This window comes from Asterias rubens, chromosome 3 (genome assembly GCF_902459465.1).
Source record: "Asterias rubens chromosome 3, eAstRub1.3, whole genome shotgun sequence".
In the NCBI taxonomy this organism is placed as follows: domain Eukaryota; kingdom Metazoa; phylum Echinodermata; class Asteroidea; order Forcipulatida; family Asteriidae; genus Asterias; species Asterias rubens.
The window spans coordinates 16,640,192-16,658,263 of record NC_047064.1 but is presented as its reverse complement, the minus strand read 5'-3'; the positions used below and the strand labels follow the sequence as shown (position 1 = coordinate 16,658,263).

General features: G+C 40.4%; 1 protein-coding gene across 1 annotated transcript in view; it reads left to right on the top strand.

Annotated features, from left to right (window-relative positions):
- LOC117288109 (macrophage mannose receptor 1-like) overlaps nt 1–18,072 on the top strand; it is a 44,074-nt gene that overhangs the window by 5,506 nt on the left and 20,496 nt on the right. Inside the window, exons 7-16 of the mRNA XM_033768809.1 lie at nt 4,414–4,659; nt 5,846–6,016; nt 7,407–7,574; nt 8,817–8,998; nt 10,175–10,280; nt 11,877–12,130; nt 13,099–13,261; nt 14,158–14,430; nt 15,379–15,558; nt 16,239–16,259. Coding sequence (XP_033624700.1) covers nt 4,414–4,659; nt 5,846–6,016; nt 7,407–7,574; nt 8,817–8,998; nt 10,175–10,280; nt 11,877–12,130; nt 13,099–13,261; nt 14,158–14,430; nt 15,379–15,558; nt 16,239–16,259 — 1,764 coding nt within the window. The remainder of the gene's footprint in view (nt 1–4,413; nt 4,660–5,845; nt 6,017–7,406; nt 7,575–8,816; nt 8,999–10,174; nt 10,281–11,876; nt 12,131–13,098; nt 13,262–14,157; nt 14,431–15,378; nt 15,559–16,238; nt 16,260–18,072) is intronic.

The window sequence follows — 18,072 nt, the reverse complement described above, 5'->3', positions numbered from 1 at the left end:
TAAGGAAAACTGTGCAATTTCGAGGTATTTTTGTTTGAATCATTATATTCTACTTTTAAGATATCTTTTCAACCATATGCAATTTAACAAATGCTTTTCATAGACCAACTCGCCCGATCAAAGGCAATTTATCCCTTTATAGGTTCCTGGACACTTTCGGTTATTACTGAAAACAAATGTTAGCATAACAACTTACTTTGTTATTGGTTTTTTTCTTTCATCATTCTCTTGCAACTTTGATGACCAATAATTGAGTCCACATTTTCCAGATTAGTGTTGATTTATGTATGTTGGGATACACCTTGTATACCTTCTCTTAGTGTTCAAAATTTTTACTGGACTGCAGACAGTGTCTGGGCAGTGAACTTACAACCAGACAGGTCCAGCTGTCTTAGATTTTGGAATAAGATATAAATAGTTAAACTACTCGGGCCGAACTCGACTCGAGACATTGTGACCATGGGTTTGTCCAATGTTAGAAATTCGTCTCTGCCATCCAGGCCAATCCAGGGCAGCTTGAATAGCATGATCGTGTTGTAGGCCGATGGCGTTGAGGTCTATAAGCTGTGATATGTAGGTGCAGCGGAGGCTTCCACCCTGTCGAAAGGGTTCAGATGGCTGGTTTTGCATGTTTTGTGGATTTACAAAAGTAGCGAGAGGCACCTCAGGTCTCCGAAGAGCATGGCCGATCAAATGAAGATGACTTCGCTGTAACGCATGAGAGCATGAGAGCACGGTGAGACGCGTCAAGATTCTTGGCCATGGTGTCGGTGATTGCTAGAGCTTCACAGCTGTACAAAAGCACTGTCTCGACTGTGGCCTTGAAGAGCTGCATTTTGGCTTTGTCGCTGGCTATTCCATCCCACACAGGTGTGAGTTTACGAGCGGCGACCCATGCCGGATGCCGTCGTCGCTGAATGGCACTTCGGCTATACAACGTTGCATCCCAGGTAGCAAAAGTCGTCACAGGATGCGAGAGGGACGCCGGCGGTTGTACAGATGGTAGTGTGTGGAATGTCTCCTATGGATGTGAGAGGGACGCCGGCGGTTGTACAGATGGTACGGTGTGGAATGTCTCCTATGGATGCGAGAGGGACGTCGGCGGTTGTACAGATGGTAGTGTGTGGAATGTCTCCTATGGATGCGAGAGGGATGCCGGCGGTTGTACAGATGGTAGTGTGTGGAATGTCTCCTATGGATGCGAGAGGGACGCCGGCGGTTGTACAGATGGTAGTGTGTGGAATGTCTCCTATGGATGCGAGAGGGACGCCGGCGGTTGTACAGATGGTAGTGTGTGGAATGTCTCCTATGGATGCGAGAGGGACGTCGGCGGTTGTACAGATGGTAGTGTGTGGAATGTCTCCTATGGATGCGAGAGGGACGCCGGCGGTTGTACAGATGGTAGTGTGTGGAATGTCTCCTATGGATGCGAGAGGGACGCCGGCGGTTGTACAGATGGTAGTGTGTGGAATGTCTCCTATGGATGCGAGAGGGACGCCGGCGGTTGTACAGATGGTAGTGTGTGGAATGTCTCCTATGCATGCGAGAGGGACGCCGGCGGTTGTACAGATGGTAGTGTGTGGAATGTCTCCTATGGATGCGAGAGGGACGCCGGCGGTTGTACAGATGGTAGTGTGTGGAATGTCTCCTATGGATGCGAGAGGGACGCCGGCGGTTGTACAGATGGTAGTGTGTGGAATGTCTCCTATGGATGCGAGAGGGACGCCGGCGGTTGTACAGATGGTAGTGTGTGGAATGTCTCCTATGGATGCGAGAGGGACGCCGGCGGTTGTACAGATGGTAGTGTGTGGAATGTCTCCTATGGATGCGAGAGGGACGTCGGCGGTTGTACAGATGGTAGTGTGTGGAATGTCTCCTATGGATGCGAGAGGGACGTCGGCGGTTGTACAGATGGTAGTGTGTGGAATGTCTCCTATGGATGCGAGAGGGACGTCGGTGGTTGTACAGATGGTAGTGTGTGGAATGTCTCCTATGGATGCGAGAGGGACGCCGGCGGTTGTACAGATGGTAGTGTGTGGAATGTCTCCTATGGATGCGAGAGGGACGCCGGCGGTTGTACAGATGGTAGTGTGTGGAATGTCTCCTATGTACATGACCTTCGTCTTGCTGGCATTCAGACGCAGACCTACTTTGGCTGATGCTGCCTCAAAGCGATGTAGTTGGCGTTGGGCTGCGTCAGGATCGTCAGAGATCAGCGCTGCGTCATCAGTGTATGCAAGTGCAGGGATTTTCACGGCCGTCCGTCGTACCAACATACGTCTCCTCACAGTGTAAGCATCTTCTAGGGTGAGCGACTGACGTAAGATGTAGTCCATGACAATGACAAACAAGTAGGGCGCCAACGTATCTCCCTGGAGCACACCAGATGTCCTGTTTAACTCGTCAGTGCAACCCGAGGATGTGCGGACACATGCAGAAGTGTTGGTTTACAGTGACATTATTGCGTTGATGAAAGCTGTTGGTATGCCGTAAAATGATAGAATCTGTCTCAGGGCTCCGCGGTCGACACAGTCAAATGTTTTGGAGAAGTCGACAAAGCTTATCACTATACTCCGCTTCCTTGAGCGGCACGCATCAATTGCCATTCGAAGACTTGCTATCTGTTCAGCAGTGTTGCGATTGGGTCGGAAACCAGCCTGCAATGTCAATGCAATCAGTGGTTTTGGTGACGTCAGCAGCACAGGCGGTTGGCATATGACAGTTTATCAGGTGAAGCCTTTTGTTATGTAGTTGGGCAGTCATTGCAATTATTCAGAATTCAATCCAGAATATGTCCAGTGTTGTCACCAGTGTTGGAAACTTGGTCTGTATACACCTCAGAGGAAATGTCCTCCTGGAAATGGCTCAAACTAGATGTTATTGTAGGAGCTATAAAGGAGCAGCCTGTTGTTGGTGGCGCTAACTCAACTGTTAACATCTACATGTACATGTACATGTATTATATACTTGCGGTACCCGCTGCCAAAACATAGGATTCAAACTGCCTCTAGCTACCGGGCAATCTCGGTAGTCTACACTGCTATAGAATTCGAATTCCACCCAAAATTTTCCTGTGATATTTTGTTTTCGCAGGACTTGGGTAAGTACTAAGTATAAAGTGCTAACACATCTGTGTATGGGTAAAAACCAAAATTATTATTCTTTATCCCCGATGCAAATTTACTTCTATTAATACCACAACTCATCTTTGATTTAAAAATTGTGTTCAAATATTGACTTTTAGTCAGAAAAAATGTTTATTTTTTCTGTTGAGTATGAAAACATTACCTGTGAGACAATAAGAAAAGTCTTCTCTGAGGTTTTTTGAAGAAGAAAAAAAAGTTTCATCGTGACACTTGTTCTGGTCTGCAGTTTTGTGGATATTCCCCCCAAAAAGTTAGTAGTGTTTACAGCTTTTCCTCCCGCGTGGATTGTTGCAACTCGCTCTTGGTTGGGCCTCCAGCTCCATCTATTTCTTGTCTGCAACGTGTACGCAATAATGCCGCTCAAGTCGATGTCCAAGCCAGAAAATACGACCACATTTTGCCCGTCCCAAGACGCCTACATTGGCTCCCCATTGCAAAGAGGATCATCACCTTAAAAATCTGCCTCCTTGTGTTAAAGTTCTGCATGGACAAGCCCCACAGTATCTTTGTGAACTAATAATCTCCACTAAGCACAGCAGTCGTGCCCTACGGTCTGCTGGATCTCTCTTGCGATCTACGGTCTGCTGGATCTCACTTAGAGCCAAGGTCTAAAACAATTCGTTACGGAGACCATGCTTTCGCCAAAGCTGCTCCTGCCCTATGGAATGGAATAAACTCTCTGTCTCACTTCGCAAAACAACATCACTCAACAACATCAAGAGGGAACTACATGTTAAAACATACTAGTTCACTTAGACTTTCATTGGGTATAAGTTAAATTATGTTTATTCGTGATTTTCTATTGTATAATTTTTTTCATTTTGTGTAGGCGCCTTGATCGGTTTTCTGGAGAAGTGTGCGTTATAAATCCATATTATTTTTATTATTATCTACATTATATGTATTAAATATAAGAGCCTCTTCAATGTCACTTCTCTTTATTAATCTCCGATTGTCATCATTATTTCAAATAATAAACCACAGGGGAAACTGACTGGGTAAATTTAAATATTTCCCCAACGCAAACTCTAACAGCTATTTACACTCTTCTTGAATTTATAAGTGCAAGAAATATTTTATTAGCCTGATGTTTCGACCCTAGCAGAATCTTTCTTTGGTCGCATTAGCCTTCGAGAAAGACTCTGCTCGGGTCGAAACGCCAGGCCATTAACCATTTTTGCATTTGTACCATTGGGTCCTTGTGGTAAGTACATATGTAAGCCGTTTGCAGCAGCTAATTCTATTTTCTGAATTTTGATATTGACAGCACCGATTCCAAAGCCACCAATTAATGCCCGTGGACAATGTCCAGATGATTTCACCGAAGATGAATATTGGTGTTACCACCAAGAAACCACACCCAAGAATTGGACAGCTGCTCAGGAACAATGCAAGGAAGTGTATTCGGACTCCTTTGTTGCTGTTCCACATGACATCTCACAGAACAGAGTAATAGCAGTGTCGTATTCATACACATCTGATAGTCTGTGGCTTGGAGTTAGCAGAGATGAAGGTACATTATTAATATTGGTTTATTTAGAACACTCAAATTTCGCAGTCAAAGGCTGAATTGTGTTCAATACAGAGTTTTGTAGCAATAGAGTTGTTAAACATCACAGAACTTCATTAAGAATTACAATTGAATCATCTAAATCAGTGTCTTGAATCTTGAATTTTGAATCGTGACACTCTCAAAAAAAGCATTCTTGCTGTCCTAGAGTGGCTGGGCTGCAAAATTCGTTTTTGCAGTGTGCTTGTGCTGTCAAGATTGTACTCATTGGGGTGTGGGTTCAAAATCCCAGTCACAACACTTGTGTCCTGAAAAGCAAGACACTTTTGTGGAAGTGTCATGGCGGAGCCGTTAAGAGCATCGAATTCAAACTCTGGTGTTTCTGATCAGCAGAGTGTGGTTTCGAATCCCCAGCCGCGACACTTGTGTTTTTAAGCAAGACACTTAACCATTGCTTCGTCCTTTGAATCAGACGTAAAGCCGTTGGTCCCATGTGTTGTGTAACGCATGTTAAAGAACCCAGTGCATGCACTTATCGAAAAGAGAAGGGGTTTGCCACGGTGTTCCTGGCTGTGGCTGCTGTATGCGCCGTAGCACCATGTAAAACCATTACATGGTGTGCTAAGGATTAGATCTCATTCAAAATTTCCTCCCACTCACCTTGCAGTAAAAATAATTGGCGCTTTGTATCCTTTGGAAAACGTTACTAATACGTTTATTATTATTATTTACCATTGCTTTGTCCTTCGGATGGGACCTAAAGCCTTTGGCCCCCATGTTTTGTGCAACACACGGAAAAGAACAAGGTGCACTAATCGAAAAGAGAAGGGGTTCGCGCCGGTGTTCCTGGCTGTGGCTGCTGAATTCATAACTTTATTAACCTATCTTGGTGCCTTGAGTACCTTGTTGGTAGAAACATGCACTAAGACTTCAATATAATTATTATTTTTTTGTGTTTTGTGTCATTCAAAAAGTACCTACATGTAGGCCCTTTAAACTAATGTAAAACCCCCGGTGTTCCTGGCTGTGGCTGCTATATTCATAACTTCATTAACCTATCTTGGCACCTTGAGTACTTTATTGGTAGATACATGCACTAAGACTTATTAGTATTATTATTTGTGCTTTTTGCGATTCAAAAAGTACCCAGGCCCTTTAAACTAAAACCTTAATATGTTTTTCTCTGCAGATAGTAAGTTTCAAGCTCTTGATGGTAACCCCATTGACTTTGTGTTTTGGGAAGACGGGCAACCAGAAGGTATGGCTGATGATGAAAACTGCATTTCTGTGAGCAAAGATGAAACTTGGAGAGGAAGAGATTGTAGCCAGGAAAAGGAATTTATTTGTGCAGTTAAGAAAAGTAAGTACACGTTACATATTTTCAGCTTCCTCAAGTATGGCATTGTGACCAATAAACTTACAAAAAATATGTTCTTTGCAAGAACTTTCCATTTATTTATGATGTTTTTTGTCTTCATTGTTCTACCACCTTTTTGTCTTAATTAACTTCTGAGTCGCAAGGAACAGATTAAAATGAAATACCCAAGACTATTGACCCCTTGCGTGCACGTCACACGCGGCGACTGTGCCACGCTCACCATTTTGGTGATGGGCAATAGGTTTTTGTGTACAATGTAAACGCCGCATCACCTCAAATGTGCACTTCACTGAATAACCCACAGTGACATTGACCACCAGTATGGCGATCCAATGTTACTCTGATGATGACGTCAGGTGAATTGGGTCAATAGAGAATTTTGGTATGGGAAATAGTTCAGAGAAACTATCGTAAAGCAACTTCTAGCTGAGCAAACCCTTGTATTACATCAATTCAGAAATGTGTATTGTATCCCCCATTTTGAACTACGCAAAAGCTTGCCCCGAACCTAGCCCTATAATAGGACTCTTCCTCTTTACACAATTACAAAGTCCTAACTATTGAGGTTCGTTTCTGGGGCGAACAGTTTTTCAAAGCTTCACATTTTACCTGCAACAATTAAGCCACTATAATTTCAACAGATTCACAATCCATGGCGGCATACATTTTTCTGCGGTGGGTTTTGATCGTCATATATTCTTCACAAATCCGTCATTCTTGTGAAATAATGCAGCTCCCAACATTAAAATTTGATCATTTCCTCACAGTGTTGTCTGCTGCCGTGCGTACGCGTATACATTCGCGTGCAAGATGCAAGACGCATGAATTCTGACTCACCGTATCTTGACTGGCGTTAAACAAGCAACCGCAACGCAAGATTTGCGCGTCGTGCGTCTTGCGTACACACGGCAGACTGTGAGAGTACGAACAAAAATGTGAACTTCTTAACGTTGGAAGCTGCATTTTTTCATGAAAATGACGGATTTGTGAAAAATATATGACGATCAAAACCCACCGCAGAAAAATATATGCTGCCATGGAATGTGAATCTGTTGAAATTGGTGCTTTCGTGCTGGTAAGATTTTAGTTATGAAGCTTTGAAAATTTCTGATACCCAGGACGTCACTGTAGTACAAAACGCAAGTGTTAGGCCGCCAGGGCTACCCCTGAACCATGAAACAGCAACTGCCTTAATTTAAGCAGTAGCTTGTGACTAAAGCAAGTCATTGTACCAATCATTCAAATCTAACTTGTAAATGAGGTATTCTCAGTTTGTTGGCTTTGGTCCTTCAAATCCCCCAGCTTTTCTAATCCCACACCTCTGCTCATCAATTCTCTATCTCACTCTCCCATTTTTTGCTTTGATGTGCAGTCAATGCACCTATCGACCATGGAGGTTGCAGGAACGGGTGGTTCAAGTTTGGGAATAAATGCTATCGGTATTTCAATGAGGAGGCAATGTTTGGAGAGGCCGCTACCAAATGTAGGAATTCGGCAATAGGTGGCAACCTGGCAGCTATTGAATCAGGAACTTTACAACGTAAGGAAGACGTGTTTCAAGCTAGAATTTTATTTATTTATTTATTTCATGATTTATTTATCTAGTTGTTTATTTTAAAGACCCTGGACACTTCTGGTAATTGTCAAAGACTAGTCTTCACAGTTGGTGTATCTCAACATAAGCACAAAATAACAAACCTGTGAAAATTTGAACTCAATTGGTTGTCGTTCGGGACCTCAAAATCTAATTCTGAGGTCTCAAAATCAAATTCGAGGAAAATTACTTCTTTAGCGAAAACTACGTTACTTTTGAGGAAATTGTTCTCACAATGTTTAATACTGTCAACAGCTCTCCATTGCTTGTGACTGAGTAAGTTTTTATGCTAACATTTATTTTGAGTAACTACCAATAGTGTCCAGTGCCTTTAAACCTTGAGACATAAAATACATAGTCATGTACATTTACGTTATTTGATTTGGTATGGTGGCTAATCATTATAGAAGTGAAAGTAACCAAACATGAGATGAGAGAAAAGTGAAATGAACCCTTGGCGCTGCGAGCAGATGCTCTACCAATTGAGCTACATACATGTATGAGGTCCAAAGAATGTAAAACCTAAGAGGGGGGCACATCACTTGTCACACTCCCCCTACATAGCTGTGATACGGCAGTGCTAACGTGCCTCTGTACTTTTCTCTCATATCCGCCCCCCAAAAAAAATATATTACCAGGGGGTCAATTTTACAAAGAGTTGGGACTAGTCCTAACTTAGGACTAGTCATAGGAGATATTAAAAACTTCAGGTTAGTCCTTAGTACATTGTAATAGGATGAGTTACTCATTTTAACTCGAGACAAACTAGTCTTCACTCTTTGTGAATTCCACCCCTAGTTACGGGCCTGAATGTTGGTCATTTACATGTGTACTTTTATAATAAATGTTAAATTTGCAACGGGGATAAAGAATATTAACTTTGGTTTTTAAAAATTTATACTCTCCTGAGTACTTTCCTGAACCCTCTGAAAAAATATCACAGGCATATTACTAGGCTGGGATTCTAACCCACGACCCTTGCAATTCTAGAGCTGTGTCTTACCAACTAGACTACCGAGGTTGCCCGATAGCTGGAGGCAGTTTGAATCCTATGTTTTGGCAGCGGGTACCGCAACGATATATAATAGATGTTATATTTGCATCGGGGATAAAGAATATTAAATTTGATTTAACCCATACTCCGATGTGTGTTAGCACTGTACTTATAGTTTGATATTCTTCTATTAGATCTGCTGGCCTACTTAATGAGCCAGCTTAGCGGCAGTGATACCCCGAGCGATGTGTGGATAGGTTTATGGGATATTCATGATGAAGGAACCTTCTCATGGGTGAATGGAGAAAATTTTGGATTTTTTGACAACTGGGCTCCTGGTCAACCTGATGGTTATTTACATTTCGACAACTTACCGGTAAATATATCCAGATGGTACTTTCTGTTAAATTCCCCTTTAGAAGTGTGTCTTCGAAAACATGTCTCCAGTGTTGTTGACAGAGTGGGTGATGGTGCCAGGCGGACCTGCCCAGAACTAACAAATTTAGCCTAGCACTCTGGGCAAAAGTCCCTTGACTGCTCAGCACTCCTTTCCCTCAGATTGCACTTAAGCAATGAAGGCCCCATATCTAAACATGAATAATTTGGTTTGAACCGCTTGCCCTTGGTAGACTTAATTGGATTTAGAACCCACCCCCACCACTAAAAATGGTCTAGCAACAACACTGCATGTCTCCAGAAATGTCTATATACATGTATATAAATAAATTTATTTATGTATGTTGCAATATGACGTAAATCGGCAATCTTTACGAGCAATTTTGAACACATCGTCATGCATTTTGCATGAAATCGTCGTGCAGCAACGCGCAGATTTCACAAAACTCATTGCACGATTGGTAAGTGAACAATGCAGCTGCACTAATATTTTTGGTGCATGAAGTGCCTGCAAGCCGAAATTCAATTTGCCCATAAAGATGGTGTCTGTTTGGAACTATCTTCTGTGTGGATTGAGTCACGAATGGTAGACTGTGCGAGTCTTGTGCTTATTTGAACTTTCAGGACCAAACGGACCAATCATAGAATTTTTTTTCTGTTTTCGATAGGCCCCCGTTTAGTGAAACCCCTTTGATTCAATTGTCCTAATCTCAATATGAAATGTCCAGACTCACTTTACTTTTATAACTATGAATTGATGTTGCATTTAAAGGGTCTTGGTTCTTTTTGTAGGGCACAATGTCCACAGATTTACATCAAACTCACACAGTTTGAAAATAATGGTGATAGAAAGTTTCCCTTAAATTATTACATGATGAAGTGTTTTGAGAACTGAGCAAAACAAGTCACAAAAATAATATTCGTCTCTAAAGACAAAAATGATTTTAGCATGTGAAACGTATTTTCGTGGCATTGTTTTACTCATTTCTCAAAAACTACAGCACCTCAGCTAGTAGTAATTTAAGGGAAACTTTTCACCATCATTATCTCCAAACGGTGAAGTTTAGTTTCAATCTGTGTGGACATTATGGGGTTTTTTTTACAAAAAAGTACGCAAATCCTTTAATGCTTGTTTGCATATTGTAAAATCTTCCAGGGTGCGGATGATTGTGTGAAAATGGTCGCTAACCCATCAATGCCTGGCCAATGGGATGATGTCGACTGCTATGTCAAACTGCCTTACCTATGTGAATGCTATCTGGGTATGTTGGAGCCTTTTGTCAGGGTCTTCTTGGCTGGACAGTATTGTAGAGCCGCGAGCCAAGACAGCTGGAAGGGGAGACCATGCACGCTTTTGGCTTCGCCACTTGACTCACACGCCTGATCTCCCATTCCAGTCGCTCCATTGTTTAAAAAGCTGTCGGAGCCACGAAGGTCTTGACCAAAGTCTAGGTTTGTTGAGACTAGGTTCAATGGCTATTCACTTGAGATTATTTTCATAGACGTCGAAAGTTAATGTGGATGTCTGGAATTACTTCAACTCTTTTACATCATCCATAATTTGTCAGGTATCATACAGGTATGGTACATGTAGAGCCGACAAAGTTGTCAGAGATAGTATTAATTTTTTAGTAATTAACCATGAAGAAAATATTAAAGGCAGTGGATACTATTGGTACGTGTAGTTAGTCAAAATTACATAAAACCTTACTTGGAAACGAGTAATGGGGGAGGCCAAATGTTAGTATCATGTGGAACTTTTAATATTTTCTGCTTTATTATTACTTTATAGGCAGTAGACACTTTTGGTAATTACTCAAAATAAAACATTGTGAGAAACGGCTCCCTCTGAAGTGACGTTGTTTTCGAGACAGAAGTAATGTTCCTCGAATTTGATTTCGAGACCTCGGATTATAGGATTTGAGGTATCGAAATCAAGCATCTGAAAGCACACAACTCTTTGGGAAATGTGTGTTTTTTCCTTTCATTATTATCTTGCAACTTCGACGACCAATTGAGCTCAAGTTTTCACAAGTTTGTTACTTTATGCATTTTGTTGAGATACACCTAGGTCTTTGACAATTACCAATAGTGTCCAGTGTCTTTAAACAACGATGCAGAAACGTCAGTTAAATGAAAACCCAAAACACTAGAACAGGTGTATGCATGGGCAGACAGGTTTGCTCAGTGGTTTGGTATATCCAATTTGGAGAGATTGCATAAAAGCAGTTTAATTTTACCTTTGATGGTAAGCTTGGGTATGGAAGAACGTGAAAAAACTATGACTTTATTAGAAATTACCTTTGTGCTCATCTTTGAGTGCCTTTTTTGTTGCCTATGACATAAGATGATAAGAAAGAATGTGCCGTTGACTAAAGTCACTTTTATGGTAAGGAATTACATGTAAGGTTAATCAATTTTTAAAAAAAAATCCTGAATTCCTTTTACTTACATTATCCACCACCAAATTTTGTAGTATTAAATATTGAATACATGTAGCTTCATAATACAGTTATCATCCATCAGTGTCCATACAATAGAGTAAAAAGTATTGGCTCAAACCCAAAATGTCATATCAAAGGTCTCCCAAAATGATTTTTCCTGGCTTAAACAAACAACTAAGTAGATTACCCTGTAGTCGGGAATGAAAATGATGATCTTGGCCTGTTGGATTTTTTTTCTCTTTTTCATTTGTTATTATACATTTTTTTTGAACCACCCAACAAGAATTTCAAAAACGAAATCAAAATTGTTCAACATTGAATATTTTAAAGGATTGTTTTTTGCTATAGTTTATAATGAAAATGCTTACAGTAAGCAACTCTATGAAATTGTTTCACCCATCTTATCTGTGATAGATCCTGACATTACACCACAACCAATAGCTCCTGGACCATCCATTTGCGGAATACCAAATTACATTCAAATCTCAGGCACATGCCTGCGTCTGGAACCTGAACTTCTCACCTTCGAGGAAGCCGAAAAAAGTTGTACTGAAGAAGGGGGCCATCTTGCAACAGCGCCAGATGGTTATATTGATGGATTTCTGCAATTCCTTGTGTCAGTCAATCAAACAGTTAGTAGGGCTTGGATCGGTCTCAGCGATGTAGCGGTGAGTTTCACTTCTAATTAGGAGTAAGGTTTCAATACTATTTGTAACGGGCTCTGTGACATTGAGTAGAAGGTGTGGGGGGGGAATTAACTTTTTGAGTTTTTATACCCTGCTTAAAAGATCTTACACACCAAGCTGCATTGTGACACACTTTTGATTCTAAAGGTATGACCTTTTGAAAAAAACTCTTTTCATAATCTGGAAATGTTGTTCACCATTTACACAGGTCGGTTAATTTTATACGCACAACCACCCCCTCCCCCACCCCCCCCCCCCCCCCAGCGGGAAAAAACAAATCTCAACTAGCTATTGTAAAAAATCTTGTTAAACATTATGATTTGGGTGGTAATACTCTTTAATTTTCCTCCCCTTTCACCATTTGACCCCCATACTTAGTCTGATCATGCCGGAGACACTATGTTGATTGGGTTTTCAGACCCTAACTGACTGTGGGTCTTCCTTGAAAAAGTTATGGTTTTCCTCCCACATCGCAAATCAACAATTTCTTCCTTGTCTTCTTTACATTGGGTTTTTAGATAAGTACAATAATTTAAGGAACTTGTTGCCTTGGATCGGTCGAGTTGGTCTTTGAAAAGCGTTTGTAACAGTTTGTTATAAAATGCATATGGTTAGAAAGATGTTTTAAAAGTAGAATACAATGATCCACACAAGTTTGCCTCGAAATTGTGTGGTTTTCCTTTTACTTTGCGAACTAACACGGTCAGCCGTTTATGGGAGTCGAACATTTGACTCCCATAAATGGCCGACTGTGTTAGTCTACGAGGTAAAAGGAAAACCACGCAATTAGGAGTGATACTTGTGTGGATCATTATATTTGACTTTTAAAACATCTTTCTTATCATATCCAAGGCAACGTGTTCCTTTAAGGAGAGTCCTCGCTTGACAACCACAATTAGTTTGTATGACCTAATTCATAATTATTATTTATTAAAAAACAAAAATTAAAGGGTACCGGGGAATACAACTGGACCTACCCGTCGATACCTGTCACTTATACCAACTGGGGAGCTGACTCGCCACAGAAAGGGAAATGCGTTGCAGTAGAGCAATCTTCAAATTGGTTGAATGACCCTTGTGATGAGAAGCACAGTTCAATCTGTGAGGCCAAATGTTAGTATATCACCTGGAACTTTTAATATTTTCTGCTTTATTATTATTTTGTAGGCAGTGGATACTATTGGTAGTTACTCAAAATAAATATTAGCATAAAACTTTCCTTGGTAACGGGTAATGGGGAGAGGTTGATAGTATAAAACATTGTGAGAAACAATGAAGTAATGTAGTTTTCGAAAAAGAAGTAATTTTTACTCGAATTTGATTTTGAGACCTCAGATTTAGAATTTGAGGTCTCGAAATCAAGCATCTGAAAGCACACAACTGTGGTGACAAGGGTGTTTTTTCTTTCATTTATATCTCGCAACTTCGACGACCGATTGAGCTCAAATTTTCACAAGTGTATTTGTTTATGCATACATGTTTGTTGAGATACATGTACACCAACTGTGAAGACTAGTCTTTGACAATTACCAATAATGTCCAATGTCTTTTATGAAACACAGACTAATGAAAGAATAAAATAAATCGTTAAGCAGTCGGGGTACTTTGACAGAGAATAACCCTTACACCGATGTGTATACTCAGTACTGTTCAGAGTTTAACTCCTGCCCAAGTGATTTGAGGGTTGTTTTTTTTGCAGAACTTTAGAAAGTGCTTAATGTACAGGGTGAAACCAAAATATATTTAACATCCACAGGTTATTTCAATACTACTTTTGGTGGGCAGTAAAGTAGTTTAAAGTGGGATTTGAAACTTTGCATGGTGGAAGTATAAGTATGAGAGATTTGCGGTAACACCATGTGAATATCTCTTTTTGAGTAGTGTTGGAAAAAATGTCTGTTGTATTATGTACAACCAAAGTGTCCTTTTTGCATACAGTGGAGTGGGTGGCCTCCAAGTTGCCTGTAAAATTTGATCATGTATTTATTGAAATTTTTTTCTGTCCTTAGTTCAACCACCAGAACCCCCAGAGTGGTCACCATGGCATTGTGAAGAAGGATGGATTGAATACAAAGGCAATTGTTATAACTTTGATACCTACAGCGGAGGAGCTCTCTTCTATCACTCTTACGCTCAGGCCAGGCAAGCTTGCGCCAAGGATGGAGCGACCCTCGCCAGTCTCCACTCTGAAGAAGACAACCTCTGGTTCTATACCAAGGCTCGATTCCTTCTTGGGAAGAGGAAGGTGTGGCTGGGAATGCACCGGTCACCAAGTCCAAGCGGTATGTACATGTGAACACCGGGCGCGCACCAGGCGCGCAAGTGTTGAGCACCTCGCGCCATTTGCTGCGGTGTCTTCAGTGCCTAGAGTATGCACAAAAAGACACCGCAGTTGTAAATTTTTTCAATAGAGGACGCTACCAACTTTGATTTGTTGGATTGGTCTATACTCAGACCATCTCAAGGGAGGCTTTTGGTGACACTTAGGTGCCAGCAGACTTGGCAGGTAAATGTATGCACGCTTAGAGCCATGTAAACAACAGAAATTTACTAGTTAGGTCTGCTGCCACCTAGCGTTCTAAAGTCTTACCTATGGCCATTTTATATTTGATACAATTTGAAAGACCAGTTTGGAGCCAGATCTCAAACCTATCACCCGAAAGTCTCCAATTGATTTAGGCATCACCAAACAGTTTTGATCCTTGTACCTTTGATCACAGATCCTAACCATGGTCAAGAAATTTCATTTTGTTTTTGTTACAATTTTAAAACCAGTTTAGGGTCAGATCCAAACCCCTTGTGACCAAATCTTGAAATAATAAACTACATTGCTGGGAAAATAATTTTTCTGTGTATTCAACACTTTTTTAAATACTACTGATTAACAGACAACCAGTTACGTAAGCTGACCCAGCCTATCAAGCGCCTCAGCAGGGTAAAAAAGGCTTTAGTGGAAGCACCACCCGCAACAGAACGAGTAAAACCTAATGATCGCAGCGTACATATGAAAATAAGCAGATGGTTTTTTTTTACACTCCCTAATTTACAGCCAAATGTTCCTTATTTTCTGTTGCATCGCATAGTGTTAGTTTTGGATCTGACCCTTTGAAGGATACCGTAACAAGTATGGAAATTGAGTTCGCAAATTGGGAGTAGAAAGTTTTTATATATTAGAAAAATATTCAGTATAATAAATTGATTCATTGGTTTGATACACTGTTTTTTTATAGATCGCATGATGTGGAATGATGGCTCTGCAGTAAACTATGTCAACTGGGCTGATGATGAACCCAATGGTAGATTGGATGGCTCTGACTGTATCACAATGTACGCTGGTAATAAAGGTCTGGGAGAGTGGAGTGATACCAACTGCTTTGAGCTCAACGCTTACGCCTGCCAGAAACAAGCTAGTGAGTCTGCCAGATACATAGTCATGATCATAGTTAAAACAAGTCATTTGAACTCAAGAGTTGCAAGGGGGCGTATTTACCCCCCCCCCCCACCCCCAATCAAACTATTAACTTTTTGAATGACATTATGGGACCAACCAATCAAATGATAGAATTTTGAATGACATTCTGTGAACAACCAGTCAAATGATAGACCTTTGATGGACATTCTGTGAACCACCAATCAAATGATAGACTTTTGGACTTAATGACATTCTGGGACCAACCAATCAAATGATAGACTTTAAGAATGACATTCTGTGAACCTCCAATCAAATGATAGACTTTTGGATTTAATGACATTCTGGGACCAACCAATCAAATGATAGACCTTTGATTGACATTCTGTGAACCACCAATCAAATGATAGACTTTTGGATTTAATGACATTTTTGGACCAACCAATCAAATGATAGACTTAAGAAATGATATTCTGGAAGCTCCCAATCAAGTGAAAACCTCTTGGGTTAAGGTGTTTCGGGCTTTGATATGGCATGCTTTTCCTATTATTCTAGTAAGCAAGCCATTTTTCTTTTTCTCTTTTTATGGCCCTCCTACATTGTAGGACAAAATGAAGCTCATTTGAAATAATATTTATGCAAAGCAAAACTAACGCTATTGTTTTGTTTCTGTTTTTTCAGTAAAAGGAAATCCCCCAATTTGTAAGTATTGATCAGTACTAGACAGTCATTTCATTGTTGAAACTCAAAAGTTTTTGGGGGTTTCGTTGCTGAGTGGTTAGGAGCACCAGACTAAACTCTCTAGTGTTTCTGATCAGCAGAGTGTGGGTTCAATCCCAGTCAGGGCACTTATGCCCTTGAATTCAAAGTTTTGGTGGGTTTCTCGGTGTGCCTATAAAGGCCGGGCAGTTAAGAACACCAGACTCTTAAGTGTTTTTAATCAGCAGAGTGTAGTTTCAGTCCCGGTCAGGGCAATTTTGAAGTTTGAATTCCATGTGTTGGCAGCAGGTAAAGCAACAATTTTATGTGTGACCAGGCACTTTAAGTGACTGCCCCCTCTTAAGTTAACTAATTGTTGACTTAGCAGCAGCCCACCTGCTGAGGGTCTTGTTTCCCAGGGCATGGTCAGTGTGGTCAGCCCCAGCTCTACCCCAGGTATAGTGTAGCTATTGTGCAACTAAGTCATTCCATTGCAAGTTATCATCGTGTGTGCAAGTCATTTTTCCAAGAGTCTCAGAGCCATTCCAGTTTTCAGAGTTATTCCCATCCTTGTTATGTAAGTACCAAATCTTTCTTTGTTTCTTATTACTGCTAGACTACAATCCATATTTGTGTTTATTATTATTGCCGTTTCTGAGGAGATTCCTTGTATTTTAAGTGGGTTTGAATAAGTTTCCTTTGTCTATACAATTGTAGTTCTTTGCATTTGTTGTTACTTTTGTTTTAGTTTGGAAGCACTAATTAAGCCAGTGTTTTGCCCAAACTTGTCCTTTTTGGATTGTCTCTACTCTGTTTATATTTGAAACAGTTGAGAATAATGTTTCCATGGATTAATTTACCTTGCTATATGGAGGAAGGAAAGAGTTCTTTTACAAGTTTCCTTAAGAAATAGTTTGGTTTATTATATTTTACTTTACATTTCATTGAAGATGGAGTGTACAGTTATTTGTTGTTTTAGACTCTCCCATGTCCATACTTTTAGTGTGCATGTCACAGAGAAGTTTAAATGCATGAGTTGTATGGATTTCATTTCATTATTGGTTTTTCTTGTTAACTGATTTACCTAGTTCATTGCAAAGTTCTTGCTAGGATAACCTTGATTGAGTCACTTTCGATAATTGTTATTATTCTTTATTTTGCTCTTTTTGCCATTCAGGTCTTTCAGTTATGATTAAGTTATTGTTTCTTTTGTACATTAGATTTCTGTGTTTCTATTCCATGAAACTTCAGAGATTTACAGTTTCTTGTGTAAGGTTCTAGCATAGACCCCACATGAGATTCTTAGTGTTGTATGCTATGGGTTGTTTATTGCAGAGATGTAGAGATTAAGTAATTAAGTACACCAGCTGTGGAATGTCCTAGGAACTTCCAAGGTTCATGGCTGTGTGTTTGGTTTATTGACATAGGTTTAGCTACATCACACAACTCTGTGTTGACCAGTATCAATACTGTGCTGTGTGTGTGAGGGCATGCTATAGTTAATTGCTATGTGATCACTGCACAGGTGGCTTACATCCAGAACCACTATCTAGATTGTTTATGTTACAGCCATGTTGCTAGCTCATTAGTATGTATTTGTCTTTCTGGACAGCTGTGTCTATTGTGTATAGCAGTGTTAAAACTTAGTGTTCTTAACTGTACTCTTGGGTTTTCGTGAATATTTAATAAGGTGGACTGAGGAACTATTTTATCTTTGGCTAAAGGGTATAATAATAAATGTGTTTCTCTATTGTAAAAGTTATCTTCTTAAGCTTGAGACATTTGCTATTTGCCATAGAACTTTAATGTTTCAGGT